Source organism: Bacillus rossius, chromosome 12, assembly GCF_032445375.1.
Source record: "Bacillus rossius redtenbacheri isolate Brsri chromosome 12, Brsri_v3, whole genome shotgun sequence".
Classification (NCBI taxonomy): domain Eukaryota; kingdom Metazoa; phylum Arthropoda; class Insecta; order Phasmatodea; family Bacillidae; genus Bacillus; species Bacillus rossius.
This window is the reverse complement of record NC_086339.1, coordinates 34,451,094-34,468,383: the sequence shown is the minus strand read 5'-3', so window position 1 is coordinate 34,468,383 and position 17,290 is coordinate 34,451,094. Positions and strand designations below refer to the sequence as shown.

General features: G+C 43.4%; 2 protein-coding genes across 2 annotated transcripts in view; one reads left to right on the top strand and one right to left on the bottom strand.

Annotated features, from left to right (window-relative positions):
* Window positions 1–17,290, bottom strand: part of LOC134537826 (endonuclease G, mitochondrial) — a 91,171-nt gene that overhangs the window by 28,007 nt on the left and 45,874 nt on the right. The window lies entirely within an intron of this gene.
* LOC134537828 (aquaporin-1-like) overlaps window positions 15,996–17,290 on the top strand; it is a 42,457-nt gene continuing 41,162 nt past the window's right edge. The window contains exon 1 of the mRNA XM_063378678.1: window positions 15,996–16,126. Coding sequence (XP_063234748.1) covers window positions 16,118–16,126 — 9 coding nt within the window. The 5' untranslated portion in view covers window positions 15,996–16,117. The remainder of the gene's footprint in view (window positions 16,127–17,290) is intronic.

The following is a 17,290-nucleotide window of genomic DNA, read 5'->3' as shown; positions in this document are numbered from 1 at the left end:
TAATTTTTTTACTTTTTTTTTATATTTGTAATGTATTGATGTGACTGAGCATTTTATGCCGTGATTCTCGACGAATAATGCTGCCAAACACGTTACATGCATAGTTGGTAAGTAATAATATGCGTCATGAACTTCAAAACAGTAGGAGCAATGATAAACGCACCCCTGTTAACCGTGCGCGCTTGTGTTCCACGCGACCTTGTGAACCGGGCTCAGGTTAGCGCCGACACGGCGCCGCTGCTGCTTGACTCACGCGACTGATACTGCTCACATAGATTTAAGTCAGCATTTGCTTTGTGTGGTATGTATTGTTTTCTGTAGTAATATTTTGACAGTAATGTCTAATAAACGCAAACGAGTGGTACTCGACATTAAAACAGGCTGCGCTAGTGGCTTATCAAGGCAGTAACGCACTTTGTAAACAGAGTCGGGAATTACGTTAACAGGTTAAATAATTTTGTGTTATAATACAACACACTCAAGTATTTCTGTTATTTTGAAATCCTATTATTAGAAATAGAAATCAAACATATCTTGTATATTAAAAGCATTATTATTTTGTAACTGAAATGTTTTTAGCGCCTACTTAGGAATGCTTAGCCATATTATGTAAACAAAGCATTTCATGATTTTTTTTTTTTTTAATTTTAAATTTAGACTGTTCAATATTTATTGTAATTTAAATATACGTTGTTTAATCACTTTTATTATTAGTGCAATGTTTTCCTGAAACGAATTTGGACGTTGCTATGAGGGACGGGTGTTAGTGTTTGTATCGACAGTCGGGATAAAAAAAAATTAATTAAATCATTTTTCCCCCCGTCATCGCTTTAACCATGTTTTTAGATTACCCGTGGGCCCCTTGCCAGTCATTACCCCGGATATTCGGGAGTCTACTGTATATTGAAACATTTTGACACATCACACTACTTGCAAGAGTCATTAGGTTCAAATATTTTGTTATTTGTTTTGACGTCGTACCGACCATGGCCTTTAAGCCCGTGCTCCGCACCGCCATTACCGTATCCCGTTTTCGGAGCGCGCCCCTTGCCCAGCCGGATTGAGTCAGGCGAGCGCCTCGGGCGTGACCCCAATAGACAACAAACCTCATTAACAGTCACCGCGGCCACTGGCCTTAATTAAAATGCCCGTGACTATGATCAAGTCAGAATAGGAGAAATCCTTCTAAAACAATTCACAGTGGGACAATATGTTAGTAAATTTACAGTCGCCAACTTGATGTCACAATTTAAATAATTAAATACATTAAAACGATTGTTAAGCCTTAAGCACCCAATTACCAGGTGCTACATTTTAATTGGGCACCTGGAACATGTTTTAACTGGTCATAGAGTAAATTCAATTAATATAAGTTTTTTGACGCCGACTCACAAAGAAGAGAAAGTTTCTCCGTTAACTTTCGGCGCTGGCCGTCTCCAACGAGCATCGTCCCACGTCCCGCGAGACTGCTGCAGTAACCATTGTCACGTAGTGTTGTGTTTAGTGTTGGTGAGAATTTTTGTAGCGGGACTGAACCGCGGAGCGGACTTGTAGAGTGTACCGTGTACCCACATGAACCCCCGGTGAAACTCCCAAATTAAATGTATTCTCGCCAACTCGTATATCATTTTCCGTAATTCCCCGTCCTCCACACGGCCGAGCGGCCTTCACAGTCAAGCGTAGAACCATTCAGGTTACATTCAAGCCGTGTACCTGGAGGGGCACGTGGGAGCAGAGTACCCACGACCCCACACCAACGGCCTAGCAGCCCGCTAGCCTGGCGCCCCTCCGGACAACAAGAGCATCGCCACGCCCGTAGCGCCCGTCAGGTACCCCCCGGGCCTTTCACAGAGGTCGGGTGACGGCAAATGGCGCCCAACGTGGGGCATAACTAAAGCCAAACATCACGAAAAACACAGCATAATCAGACAAAGGGGACAGAAGACTGCCATTTTGGACGCGCGCAGTGGAATTTGGCGCACAGAGGAGCAGCGACAAAGAGACCACCCGGAAGCGCGTTCACCGCCCGCGCCGACCCTCGCCAACTTTCACTTTCACCCCCACCCCTCCCCTTTGGCCTCTCAGAGAACATCCTCGCCAGCGCACCCCCCTCCCCCCTCATCATCAACCTTCACATCCTCGCGCTCTCCGCTTTGTGTGGCTGTCCGGGCGCTCTCGGCCGCCGCTACACACGGCTATCCGCATCCCCCCTTCGCAGTGGCCAGTCTCGGCTCTCCCTTTTGTACGGCTGTCCGGGCGCCTCTCAGCCAGCGGCCCGAATCAACGCGCGCGCCAACCCCCCTCACCACTCTTCGTTCGCCGGGAGTCTGTTTGTAAACAGAGCCACGTACGCGCACGAAGCGACTGTCAACACCGAAGCCCCGCGCAACGCGATGGTGGACAGGATCAAGACCGAAGAGCTTCTGGAACTGTGGCACAACAGCACGGAGACGCAGGCACAGGCGAGAACACCACCAGTGAACAACACCCCCTTGCTGGTCCACCACACACCGGCGACCGCCGCACCACCGACCACTCGCGCCAGCGACTGGAGCTCACACACCGACCACGCGACGCACGCCCCGGGGACGACTGAGGCCAAATGCGCCTGGCTCGCCCTGGAGGACCTGGCACGAGCCCTGCTACCCAGCAGAGTGACTCTGCCGGAGTTCACCGGAGCCCAGCAGAGTGACTCTGCCAGAGTTCACCGGAGCCCCGCATGAGGATCCGAGGGATTTCCTGAGGCTGTGCGAAGCGCGCCTAATCGGGTGCCAGATGCACCTTTCCGAATGGACAGAGCGGGTTAGCGATCAGCTACGAGGGACCGCCCGGAGCTGGTGGAGCATGTGGGGCAGATTCGCAATGCCGTGGAGCGAATTCGCGAACGAGTTCAGCCACTGATTCGACACCGGATCGCCCCGTGTCGAGTGTTCCGCCCACTTCTATGGGACACGGCAGAGGGACGAAGAAGCAGTCGAGGCATTCATAGCCACGAAAATATGACTGTTCCACCGCATCTCACCCGGCACCGACCTGTGGGGCCCTGCCCGTCATCACGAGCTTGGTGAGAGACGAGCTGCAACCCTTCCTGCGCCGCTACCACGCCGGTGGCGTAGCAGAGTACGTGCAGGAAGCACGCGAGACAGAGCGCAACTTTCAGCGGGCCTGCAAGCGCGGCCCCGCCGCGAAAGCCCGAGGGAATGACAGCCCACCGGAAGCCCGGCAGAACACGGCACCACGGGACACACTCCCAATCCAGCCCAGAGGACCACGAGCCTTTGAGGCGCCGCCATCTTGGCGGGTGGAGCGACCGCCGCAGGACGCCACGGCACAGGAACACGTCCCGCTGTGTCTCTTGGGGTGCCCACGCGGCGTACGTCACTGGCACAGTGAGTGCCCGCGGGGATTCTGGGCGGCGCGAACCGCCACGCCGCCGCGCCAGGAGGCGCACGTGAGACCACCCCCACCGCAACGTGCGAGCCCGCCGGCCCCAGGTATAGGGCGCCCTCCCCCCGCACCCGCCCACAGCCAGGCGCTCGGAGAGGGACACGCCCTCCCGACCTTGGGACAGCTGGACCACCCGCTGGACAACTTGTTCCGCATCCCCGTGGAGGTCAACGGACAGCCGGCCGCCGCGCTCGTCCACACCGGTGCGAGCGACGTCTTCGTGCGGCCCTCGTTCGTGCCCGCAGGCGCGTTACGACCAGGCGGTGGCGAGCTACGCCTGGCCACCACGATGCACACCAGGCGGATGCTGGGACACGCTGAGATCGCGGTGAGTACCAGAGAATCGGACAGTTGTGTATCCGCGGTGGTGGTGCAGGATTTGCGCGAGGAGGTGGTGCTGGGACTCTCCTGGCTAGTCCAGCAAGACGCGGTCTTAGCGCTGGAACCTCCCCACCTATCCTGGGGCGGGCGGAGAGATGTGTAGTGTACGCCCTAGGACAGACGCCCCTCCACCAGGACACGGTACTGGCCCTAGTGGACGTGCGCATCGACGTCCCCCCCGCTCCACGGACTGAGGTAAACAAGATCCTGCCCCCCACACATGCCACTACAGCTGCCGACGGGCTTGAGACTCCTCCCTACGCACACCCGCCCGGAGGACCGGAAACGGACACCAAACATGACCCCCGCGAAGTCCCCTGCTCCACAGCAGCCCCGACGCGGGGGGAAGCCCCCAGAGAGCAAGCCCTCCCCGAGGCAAGAGGAGCCCGCGGGGACATACACCACGCCACGCCGGCAGAGAAGGGACCAACCCCGCCGTGCCCGGCACCGGGTAATGAAGGTCGCGGGGGAGTGCCCCGAGGGGAGTAACCCGCTAGAGTGCCCCCGACGGCAGCGCCGACCCCCGGCCCACCTTGCCGAGTACATCCTGGGCAGTCTCGTCACACCGCCCCACACATCACGCGCCGCGGCGCCGCCTCCTGGCTTAGCTGACTCCAAAACGACAGAGGCGGCGTCCGCCAGCGCCGACACCTCATGCGCCGCGGCGCAACCTCCCGGCCCAGCTGCCCACGCAGCGTCCGAGGCGGCGTCCGCCTGCGCCGGCACCTCATGCGCCGCGGCGCCGCCTCCCGGCCCAGCTGCCCACGCAGCGACCGAGGCGGCATCCGCCTGCGCCGACACTCCATGCGCCGCGGCGCCGCCTCCCGGCCCAGCTGCTCACGCAGCGACCGAGGCGGCGTCCGCCTGCGCCAGCACCTCACGCGCCGCCGGCGCTAAGGCGCCACGCGCTATGGGATCGCGTGTCGAAGGGTGCCGGCTGAGCTAGGGGGTCGTCGTACCGCGGGAGCGGGAACATGGGGCGGAGACGGGCTTCTAGTGGGGGGGGGGGCATTTGACGTCATACCGACCATGGCCTTTAAGCCCGTGCTCCGCACCGCCATTACCGTATCCCGTTTTCGGAGCGCGCCCCTTGCCCAGCCGGATTGAGTCAGGCGAGCGCCTCGGGCGTGACCCCAATAGACAACAAACCTCATTAACAGTCACCGTGGCCACTGGCCTTAATTAAAATGCCCGTGACTATGATCAAGTCAGAATAGGAGAAATCCTTCTAAAACAATTCACAGTGGGACAATATGTTAGTAAATTTACAGTCGCCAACTTGATGTCACAATTTAAATAATTAAATACATTAAAACGATTGTTAAGCCTTAAGCACCCAATTACCAGGTGCTACATTTTAATTGGGCACCTGGAACATGTTTTAACTGGTCATAGAGTAAATTCAATTAATATAAGTTTTTTGACGCCGACTCACAAAGAAGAGAAAGTTTCTCCGTTAACTTTCGGCGCTGGCCGTCTCCAACGAGCATCGTCCCACGTCCCGCGAGACTGCTGCAGTAACCATTGTCACGTAGTGTTGTGTTTAGTGTTGGTGAGAATTTTTGTAGCGGGACTGAACCGCGGAGCGGACTTGTAGAGTGTACAGTGTACCCACATGGACCCCCGGTGAAACTCCCAAATTAAATGTATTCTCGCCAACTCCTATATCATTTTCCATAATTCCCCGTCCTCCACACGGCCGAGCGGCCTTCACAGTCAAGCGTAGAACCATTCAGGTTACATTCAAGCCGTGTACCTGGCGGGGCACGCGGGGGCAGAGTACCCACGACCCTACACCAACGGCCTAGCAGCCCGCTAGCCTGGCGTCCCTCCGGACAACAAGAGCATCGCGACGCAGTAGCGCCCGTCAGGTACCCCCCGGGCCTTTCACAGAGGTCGGGTGACGGCAGTTTCATAGGAATTCTAATGCTGACATGTTTTTGACGTTACTTATGATTATAGGGTCTGTTGAGGTATACGTGAAAAGAAACAAAATTCTTTATGTATTTTTGCAAACTCATTTGTATTTTTACGGTGCTGTATAGTAGCCAATGGTATTTTTATGACATTATATAATAGTTTATTGTGTTTTTAGAGCAGTCTCACTGTTATGTAGTTATGGTAAGATTAATAGCAGTAATCTGAAAAACAAGTTGGTTACCAACACCATAGAAGTGTGATGTCTTGAAATGGTAGGATCTAACATTAAAAAAAAATATCAAAACCATTATTGAATATCAGTACCCTCTTTTATCACATAATGGTCGCACGCGCGTAATCGTCGCAGCCATATTTTAGGGCGTCAAAATTTGGATAAAAAAAAACCTCTCGCGTAAACGTCGCATAATGTTATTGGTGCCGCTATTAGATTCCGAGCGCTTTGTGTGGGTATTATTTCCATATAAAACAATGTATTTTAAAATGGAAATCAAATATATATTCGGACATTACCACTTATTTAATTAACGTAAATACGAAGTTGTCTGACGTGTAAATTTTCTTTTAAAGACTTTTTAAACGTTATAACCTTCATCCGTTCGTCAGCGTCGCCGCGGTGTATACTGTACAAAACTGTAGCCAGCGTTCGTTGCAATCATTAATGTTTGGTTATGTTGCTTTCCGAATAGAGAGCACGCACGTAGCCGAATATCGATATCTCGCCGAGTGCAGACAACGCGCGCTCTCTATCAGGTGCTGAGTTAACTACATTTGATAGCCCGCATTTTTTTGTGTTGTGTACTACGGTAGTTAAGCGTTCGTTCGGCTTGCATTTGGATCACAGATGTTTTTCTATTTAAAGTTGAATAAAGGTTTTTGTTGTATGACTTATTAATTCAAATTGTTTGGCGTGCTCTTTTATACTTCCCTTTTTAAATAAACGAACTTTCCATGAATGGGTTTTGTTTTTATGAATAACTTTATCTAACAAAAAAAAAATTTTCCCTTACAATCATCGCACCCCTACTTTTCAAACGTGATTTTAGAATAAAATCTGCGACGGTTAGGCCTATGCGAGAAAACACTGTACGTAATAACTCTTTTACAGTAAACGGATAGTCTAAAAATATTAAAAGTGACAAAAAATGTTTTGTGTAGTTTGCAATTTATAACTCATAGGTCATAGTTAAAAGAAAATCAAGCAGCCTAAATACCTTTGCATCCAAGATGACATGTTGTATGTACTATCTTTCCCTCCATAACTGCCTCTGCTGTTAGTACCAATACTTTTTAATAAAACAAAACAGTAAATCTTGTAAAAAAAAAGTATAAATTAATAAGAATATCTAACAGCTATGTCAATGTATTAAAAAACTTTGATAAATATTTGTTGTGTGATGCGAATGTGCACTCATATTAGCAAGGTAATATGAGTATTTATCACAAAAATTCCTATGTTATATAATAACATTGATTAATGCATGCACTTCAAGGGACTGATGTTGAATTGTCCATGTAGGAGGGGGATATTATAGATGAAATTCACTGTATTCATCATTTTGTGTTGATATTGTACTGACGTTTGAGCACTAGTACTGTTTTAGTATCAATCATGGTCTTCACAAGTTCCAGTGGAAGTATATAAGTAATTGTCGTGTGTGTTAAGTGGAAGCTATATGATACATTACATATATGTTTAGGTAAGAATTAAAACTAGTCATGTTTATTAGAATGGGTTAACTGCTTAGGCTTCATAATAATTTAGGAAAGACAGTTGTGAATATCCAAACAAGTGTTCATTTTATTTGATGTTTCCACTTGCAGTGTCACATTAGCATTCAGGCACTGTTAGTCTGACAGTTCAAATGATGAGTTGTTTTAAATTCTTTTTTTTTTGTTTGGAAAACCTAATTTAGACAAAAATCAAAGAAGGCTATAAAGTTTTATAAAGCAGCAAAACAATTTTGATTTTGGCAGTGTTTCATAATGGATGCAGGATTGCATAGAAAAACAGATGGAAATTAAAATTGAAAGACCACTCTTGTAGAATCCATACTAAGTGGTAGTCCAGATCCCAAGCACGGTGGTGGTCCAGAACATGCAAGCAGTGGTGGCCCAGAACCCACACATGTTGGTGGGAATCACAATTGTGATAGAGATAGGGGGAATTTGGTGTTCTTTGAAACTTAAATTTGTTGAAAATGGATGCGTTATGGTCCTGAAATACTTTAAAATTGTGTGGATTGTTGGGTAAGTTTAGCTACATTTAAATATTGCAAAATAGAGCAAATGAAATGTTATATTGGGTGAGCTACATTAAAAACTAGCAATAACTAATTCACCTTATTATATTATGTGATAATATATATGTACGTGTATATATATATATATATATATATATATATATATATATATATATATATATATATATATATATATATATATATGCAACATGATTTTGTAGGCAGGTCTATCACTGAGTTGTATTTATTCCTAAAGGAAACAAAAAAAAAACATTATTTACATTAACCCATATGTGATGGGTTTAAGAATATGTCCAATTTACTGTATTTAAAAATTGCAACATGAGTGCCATTCAAACCTTTCAAATCTCTTACCGGATTTCAGTCATTTCTGTATAGTAATTATTTTGACATCATCAAGAATAGGGCCCCAGAACCCCACAATCATATTTCATGATGACCAGGGGTGGAAGGACTTACTACCCCCATTTTCCAACACTGACACAGCAGCCATCGCCAACCAACCTGCCACATTGTACCCCACCTGAGATAATGTCCAACACACCGACTACATTAGCAAGACAACACCATGACTTGGGTGAACATCGCTGCCTGTGGCGAGGAAGCACGCCTCCGCCAATGGTGTCTCAGCAGCATGTTGCTGACCTCCCTCCTTCAGCCATGGCGGCCGGACTTTTCTCTTTTATGCTCTCCTTCGTGAAGAGGGTGCAACCCCCTCACATTTTTTGCAAGCACCACTACATCACAACCATCCTACTGCAAGCAACCTCAAACCTCAGCAGTATGTGGTGAACACCAATGGGGTTTATCGGTGTGCAGTTAATCAGACCAATTTTCCCAGGTACAGAACTGACAAAGTTGCTCTCTACCTTGATTACAATGCTGCGAGACGAGTGAAAACCATTCCTCAGATTCTGTCAAGTGGCGTAGGAATGCATCGACCTCACACAAGAGCAGCTAAAACACCCCCTTAAACCAGAATGACCCGGCCTTAACAAGAGAAGTCAGGTGAACTGCAACAACAGCGAGGGCGACAACATGCAAATGAGGATGCATCAGATGCATGTGCCAACAACCGCTAGACCAGCATGACAACCTGCCATGGTGTAACAACCGGCCACCACTGCACCAGTAGGGGTGCTCACCTGGGACTGCACAGTGTGTCACTATCCACCACCACCACCTAACTATGGCACTGCCACCAGGAAACGAACCACAAGAGTTGCAGAGTTAGAAACCCCACCCCCTGCACCAGATTATAGAACTGCTTGGATCGAGAGCAGCCCGCTACCAACACTGGGCCAGCTGTCCAGGCCCTAGGACCACCTGCTTCACATCCCGGTGGAGGTTAACGACCAACCCACTACCTTGCTGGTGACACAGGCATGGTTAAGTGTTCGTCGCCCCGAGCCTCGTTCCACTGGACGTGCTGTGGCCACACTGTGCAGAATTGTGCCTGGCGACCAAAACACGCCCTGGGATGGTTGTGGGCCAAGTTGACATAAAGGTAAGCATACGAGCCTTTAAAGAGATTGGTGGAGGTTAAGAAAACAATAATACATTATAATAAGCTGAAAATTGAGTTATGTGTTTCATTAATGCCTGCTTATTAATAATATGTAGTCAGCCGGATAATATATAAGCCATTGGGTCAGATATAATAAGATAATGGCGAGACAGCTCCCGCAAGGGGAGGTTGTCGAAGGTCGCAGCTCTAAGGCCTGCCATGTATGGGCATAGCTGGAAGGTTTTACAAAACTATCTCATTCTCTCCACAGTTTTCCTTGGGAGCGGACAGAGGGAAGCAAGCTACGAAGAGAAGTGTTCTCCACCTCCTGCGCATAATCCTCGCAGCCCATAGTGATGATTCAATAGTCGGTCCAAGCCAGACTTTCCCCACAGGGAACGAAGACCTAAAAATTGTACACAGCTGAATTCTGAATTTTTGCACTGTGATAAGAGTCGATGATGCTTAACAACACACCGAAAGTTTACTAAAGGAGACCTTGTGCAAATCACCGAAAATTGGCAGTTAAGTCCTAGATGAAAGAGACTTAAGCAGTCCATTAAAATGCTTCCCACTTACGCAGTTTTTAAAGTATATTCTCCATAAATCTAACAATCTAATTAAGAAACACTCTTATACACATTTAATGTTGATAAATAATCAAAGTGTTAATATTAAAGGTAAGATTTAAATCATTTAATTTATAAAATAAGAAATTTTATCTCACATGGGGAAGTCTCCAAAGTCGGGATAAACTTTTTGACGAAATAGACTTGTAGGTTTGGGTCTCGAGTATAACACCCTGCAACCGTTCATCCTGGAAGACCCTCGTCTAGGAATACCGAGAGAAAAGTTGATTTTGGAAGCGATTCCCACTGCCTATTATTTTGTTATATATATATATTTTTTCAATATTCTTCCGAGTTCTTTCAATCTTTATTCACATTCATATAGGTAATGCTGTTAAAAATTAGTTATAATCTTTTTTTATTGAAAAATATATTACCGCTCAACCATGTTTAATATCTTATCATCTCTTATTTCATTTGCATTTTCATCAGCATGATTAACACTGTAATACAAATTTAAATATTAAAGTTAATATATTCCAGACAGTTTTCTTTATACATGAATGGCCTCCAGGAACTGGAACCGCTGAACAGAACAATAAGACAGGTATAAACCGGTCAAGCATATCGACGCTCTGAGTTTTCGGTGTGGAGTTTCTATGTTCTTTTTCATTTCACTCTCCCTCTCTGGCACAAAGAGAGAGAAAAGATATGGGTATTTGTTGAAGGGGGAGAAACTCTTAAAGTTGAAGAAATTGCTGACGAGTCATTTGTCAGTGTCGTTTTTTGTTCGATAAACTACATTTAACTTCGAAACACTACATGAACTTCAAAACACTTTATTCCTTTGCGTCCATTCTTTGTGAGTTATTGTACATACGTATATTGATATTCAAAACGTTTGACAACACGAATCCATCGACCAGCGGAAGCCAAGAAGAAGGAAAGGAAAAATTTGACGAATAAACGAAGCAAACATTGACAAATGCTTTACGTTATGGCATGCCTATTTATAGAAAGAAATCTCTAATTTCCATTAATCCTCCTGATTCGATAAGCACACAACCCATAGCAATTGTAAAATGGAGTGCCGAGGAAACGATTCATTTGATGAACGAGTGTTTTATTGTTAACGATAAAGATGTAATTTTGAATGACGAAACTGATGGAGGGTGTATAAGATTAGGTACCTATGTTGTTACTATAAATAGCGTTTATATTTATACTGTTACATATGTGCTAGAAGGCAAGGTCGCGACACGTGCCAGGTACCTGAGCTGGCCTTCCAGAGAGTCTGACCAGTGGCCTCGCTCGGGCGCTGACGTCACGCATGCCACGCGTGCCTGCCGGATTACAAGGGTCTGGATAACCATCCCTCTCCCTCCCCGCTCACCGTCCCGCCTCGGACTATCGTCACTGACACTGGGAATACTGCGGGTTTCCCGAGGTCGCCGCGCGGAGTGGCGCGAATAAACGTTGACTTTCTGGACCTTTCGGGCGTCGTGTCGGCCCGGGGTGACGCGACACGTCATGTCCGCTCTCGTCCCTTCGAGAAGGACACCATGGGGATAAAAGCGACGACGCCAGTCTCCGCGGGAGTTCCGTGAGTTCTGAGAGTCGCGAGTGAAGGGAAGTGTGACATCGGCGAGGAGGGTGAGATACCCCCTCGAGAGTGGCGCGACGAGTTGCGCGAAGCTATGTGTGTGAGGACAAGAGTGAGGTAAGGGGTGAATCACTAGCTCTAGTGAGGAGTGTGAACTGTGGAACTTGACATATATTGAGTGACTTGCGAATAATTTTTTTAAAGTGCAAGTGATTAGTGATCAAACATTTATAAGTACGATTATTGATTAGTAACATGAATACCTATTAGTAATTAATAAAACTGTAACAAAACATAATTGGGCTATCCCTCACGAACCCAGTTACCCCACATTATACTAGTGATATTTTTGTGTCAGAAGTGGAATAGCCCTAATTAAAGAATTTAGGATTAATTACAGTGAATTAAAATAATTATAAAATGTAAAAATTATTAGAATTTAAATTTTTTGTACTGGAATTAGTGCTAGGAACCGAAGTTAGTTTTGAGTGTAGTTGTAGTAAAGTTAGTTTTGAATGTAGTTGTAGTAAAGTTAGTGTAAGTTTTTAGTAGAAGGTTAGATTAGCTTGTAGGTCAAATTACAGTGTGTTTCATAAGAGAGCAGTTATAGTGACAGGCTGGAAGTGTATGTGGACAAGAAAGATAGCTGCCGAAGAACTTAAGAACTTAATGGCATTCTTGGCCGAAATGAAGGACGAAATGAAGAGAACCCAGGAAGACTTGAATAATGAAATGAAGAGTACCCTGGAAGACTTGAAGAATTAAAAGCAGAGTGAAATAAGGTGCAGTCAAGAAGAGGGAAGAATGCCATGAAGACTGAGATTGAGGATATGAAGAAGAACAAGAGCTGAAGAACTGTCAAGAAGATATGCGGTACGTAATAGTTCAAAATTATCTTCGATCACCGCTACGATTCTGCAACTCAAAAATGTCAAGAACCAGGTTAAAAGTAATATTTGATTTAGGATCACGCAGGAACCACTTTGGCGAAACAGGTCATTTAGTACTTCTGTCGTGCGCTTTATCAGGTGGCGATGCCATTTCACGTGTGTGTTTAATTTGTGTTTCGACTGCCACAATCTGAATTTTGTTAGGTCTAAATGTCCATCGCTTTAAGAAGTTTGTCTTTAACTTGTTTGTGGGCGCGTACAGTGTGAACCTATGATCAGTACGTTCGTTTTGCATCTGTCTGTGTTCATTGTCTGCCCACTGAGGTCTGGTGTAACCTCCTTAATGGGATACACGAATTTATTCTGTATCGCGGGATTTTGGTATATTTATACACATAGTTTTCTATTGCCCTAAATTGACTTGTTCAGCTATTGCATTGGTGTGTTAAGCATTTATGCCCATGGATCTGTTGATCGTATATTCGCCTGTCATTTCTACTCATCATTATCATTATTTATTCCACTGATATTTTTGTGATAAATATAAATTATTTTTAAGACTTGTAAATGAGCAATGATGTCTTAGGAGTCAGACGTACCTATGGTATAATTACATTTTTTAAAGATAAATTTAAGTGCCTATTCATACTAACGCAAAATCTCGTTTGGCCTCCGCTCGCACGCACATTAAACCATAGTTATCACACGCAGTTTTTTATGATAGTTTCGTATGTAGTTAGTTGACGACCATTTACTTGAAGTCTGACGAAGGTAGTACCAGCCCTTATGTCACCGTCGTAGTTAATTCTGATAGCAATTAATAAGTTTCTGTAGTATTGTTGGGCCTCTTTTATAATTAATTATTCCTGTTTATTACCATATATTCAATTTCTTCTTATTTAGGCATATTTCTTGTCACTTCCAATTAGAGTTTTCCACAGTACCTACATTATAGTTCTCCGAAAAATGACGTAGCAGCTATCATGTCACACATCCAAAGCTTAAGGCTGTGCAAAATTTCTGGAAACTTTTTAAAATCAACAGTTTCCTTGCCAGTGGGATATGGTTTATTTGTAAAAACAAATTTGGAATAGTCCATTACGAATTTACGATTTATCACTATGATTTTATATGGTGGATCTATCTTTATATTTTACGACTGAAACATTTTAATGATATTTTACAATATAAACTTATATAAATAAAATCTTTAAGTGCCATAAACAAATGGAACACACGTTCACTATACTGTTCATACTGTTGAGTAGTAAATATACAAATGATCCTATTTTCAATTGAACTTTTAGGTAGATTTAGAAGAAAAGACTACGTGTTGTAGTCGTTAAAATGGGAAAAATTCTACATAGTTTTCTTTCCTGATCCTGAAAAGTATGGGCGAGGATCGTGGGAGGGGGGTGACCCGATTTCGCTTCCTTAGTCGTAACTGTGAAACGGGAATGATAAACGTAATTTCTTCTCCCCCCCCCCCTTTCTGGAATCATACATTTATTCCCTGGTCCAAAACTATTGTCAATGGTTTATGTTTAAGTTTGCTGTATATCTATTTATATTACCTTTTTATGGGCATTAGAATTGCCGTAATTTTTCACAAATTACTTTAAGAATAATACATAAAGTTAAAGAATGGAAAATCTCTGCCGAGTACATTAATGAGCAACAGGGTAGAAATGTGAAATGGTGTTTGAATAACATGAAAAAAAAAAAAACATTATTTATAACTCCCTTATTATGTAAAACTTTGCAAGCTTTTGAAGATATTATACCTTACAAGAAAAGTACGGAAAATTTAAAAGTTTATTATAGTACCAACTAATATAATAAGATGTTGAATTACAAAAACGTTCATAGCTCCGTTAGTAGGCACAGTATCAAATCCGTTCACAGTTATTTCAAAACTTCTAAATATTAGCTAGAACTTTTGTCTGGAGGAATTTTTGATATGGAAGTAAATGGGTTATGTATGCTACTTCCAGAGATCACCCTAGGGACACAGCTGCGCCAGCAATGTCACTCATGGCCATACCATTCTTATAGAGGATGTTCTAGAAAGTCTAGGAAAATTCTAAAGGCATTGAACAAAAAAAAATTAGAAAATTTTTGGGGGCATGTCATAGGCGGAAATATTTTATTAATAATTTTAGAATATTCGTAAATATGTAGGGTGCTTGTACGTTAAGTTATTGTAATTTTCCAGAAGTGTCCATAATGGTGTAAAAGAAATATGAATTTCGAAATCCACCTTATCTATAGAATTTTTGTAAACTAAAAGAGAATAACATGCATCAGTTGATATTTACATGAAAATGTACGTATTACACTTTTAAACTGCAAATTGACACACTTGTGCACGAGTACCGGTAGTACCTAAAGTACAGCTAAGTTATTAAAGTGAGGCTTTATTACTGAAGAAGATACAAATGTCTATTTCCAAGGACATTCGTTGGTAGGTACTCCACATTCTTACTTATATTTAATATATTCATTAGTGCTGACAGAGGATGTAATAGGTATGTTGAGCTTATACAGCACACAACTATTTCCAAGGCCACATAAAATTAATTTTCGTTACTTGCGACTACTTTCGTCCTTAATAATTACGATTCTCACCAATATTGTAAACATTAATCGCCACTTAAATTCATATTTATCATTCAACAACTGATGAGCAGCTACGAAATTAAATTGCGTGATCTTGCAATACACCTACCTCCTCTAGAGCTGCGTGTGTAATTACATTAGGTTGAAAGAAATAGTTGACTTGGCACAATATGACGCCACATCCGACACACACACACACACACACACACATACATCTACACACACACACAGATATGTCTGCCAATGGTGTTAGTTTAGTTGAAGAATCAAAGATTTTTATAGAAAAAACCTTGTTAGATATAACACATGAAATTAACTTTGTTAAAGAAAAGGTAGTTTTTTTCTGTCAGGTATACTTATTTTTAAAATGTATCAATACTTAAAACGCTTATACCATATAATTTTTGACACAAGTATAAGTTTCTCCAATCGTAAAAGACTTTAAAAAGCGTATTTTTTTTCAGTGTAGGAAGTTACACAACCACTTAAATAGTTTTAATAACGTTCGCGTGTATCGAGGAATGAAACTCGCATTACACCTTCTACAAAGAGAAATAAAACTTATTTTCGAATGAATTGAAATGAATTAGCAAAAACCTACGTCAAAGTAAAATGATTTTAAAAAATGAATAATCTGTCCTGGCATTCCTATATTTCTGAAACAAGGAAGTCAATGTATCAATACTATGGTATTCTGTACTTAATCATTGGGAGATTGTTTGTAAATATTCATAAATAAATATACCTCCAACCATTATTACATTTATTGCACAACTTGAAAATAATTAAATGCTAATAATTGTCACTCTCGTTCATGTACTTCTCTATGTTAGCTTCACTTATAGCGCTTCAGAAGTGAGTTTAAGCGGCAGGAATACTTTCAAGAAACTATTAGGACAATGGAAAGGGTAGGAACAATTATTATTCAACTTAATCATTAATTAATATAGAGTAACTCTAATTATAAACTGTATTTATTTTATAGTAGTGTATTCTCATAGGGGCAACTGGCATTTTCATGTTTTTAAACAAACCACATTTTAGGATTTGACCTATCTTATTTACATAAGGTAAATAAGTAAAGTACGTACAACGTACAACGTAATACAAGTTAAGGGGCCCGCCTCGTCTGGGTGTATGTGTGTTAGTGAGGCGGGATGATAAGCGCGACGCTCGCTGGTGCTTCTAGCGCTGTGTCGCCTCTAAGCGCAAGGCTCTGAACAGCCGCGCAGTCTTCTAGCCGTCACAGGATAACTATGAAATTTGAGCGGTGACCGTAACATTATATTGCGTGGAAATTAAGATAAAGGAGTAATGCAAGTCCCTCAAGTGCTTTCAAGAATCTGTACTGGTTGTTTTACGCCAAAAATTGCTCTGAAAACATGCTTTTTAGTCATTTTAACTCTTCTAAAACTACAATTTAAAAACTTAATCCGTAATCAAAAGTACTTTTCGGCCCTCAGCGAACTCTTAAATGCTTTTCGTAAGCAGACCCCACTCGGATATCTTGAGTAGTTTTGAAATCGCGTTGTTTTTCCTGAAGCTCTGCGCACCGTGTGTGTGCCCGGGTAATCGTATGCAACCTAAACTTCCATAGTCCAGTCATTATAGTAAGTTCACCTCGGAATTCGAGATACCCAGCTGTAAGTCTCTAAATACTTGTATATTGACACCCTAAAAGTTGTCTCAAAACCTACATATGGTAGGGTGTACGCAACTATTAAATTTCAAGGTCAAAGGTCACAAAAATCGGTTTTTTGCGCTTTTTTTGTAAATATCTCATTTCCTATGGGTTTTTTGCTATTTGTAGAATACAAAATTCTCTACAAATTTTGTTCAAAAAAATTTTCATACGGTGAACCGTTTTTGAGATAGAGGGCGGAGAGCGCGCAGTCACAGCATTACTTCAGGTCAACCGGTGCCTCCGGTCGAAAACGCGCCATATATAGTTGATGAACTATCGATAAATCAATCGATTATAAATATTTGTCAATTTTTATTAACTATTATATTATATTTTATCATTTTTTTCCTAACCTATCCACTTTTTATTCAGTATTAATTTATTTAAC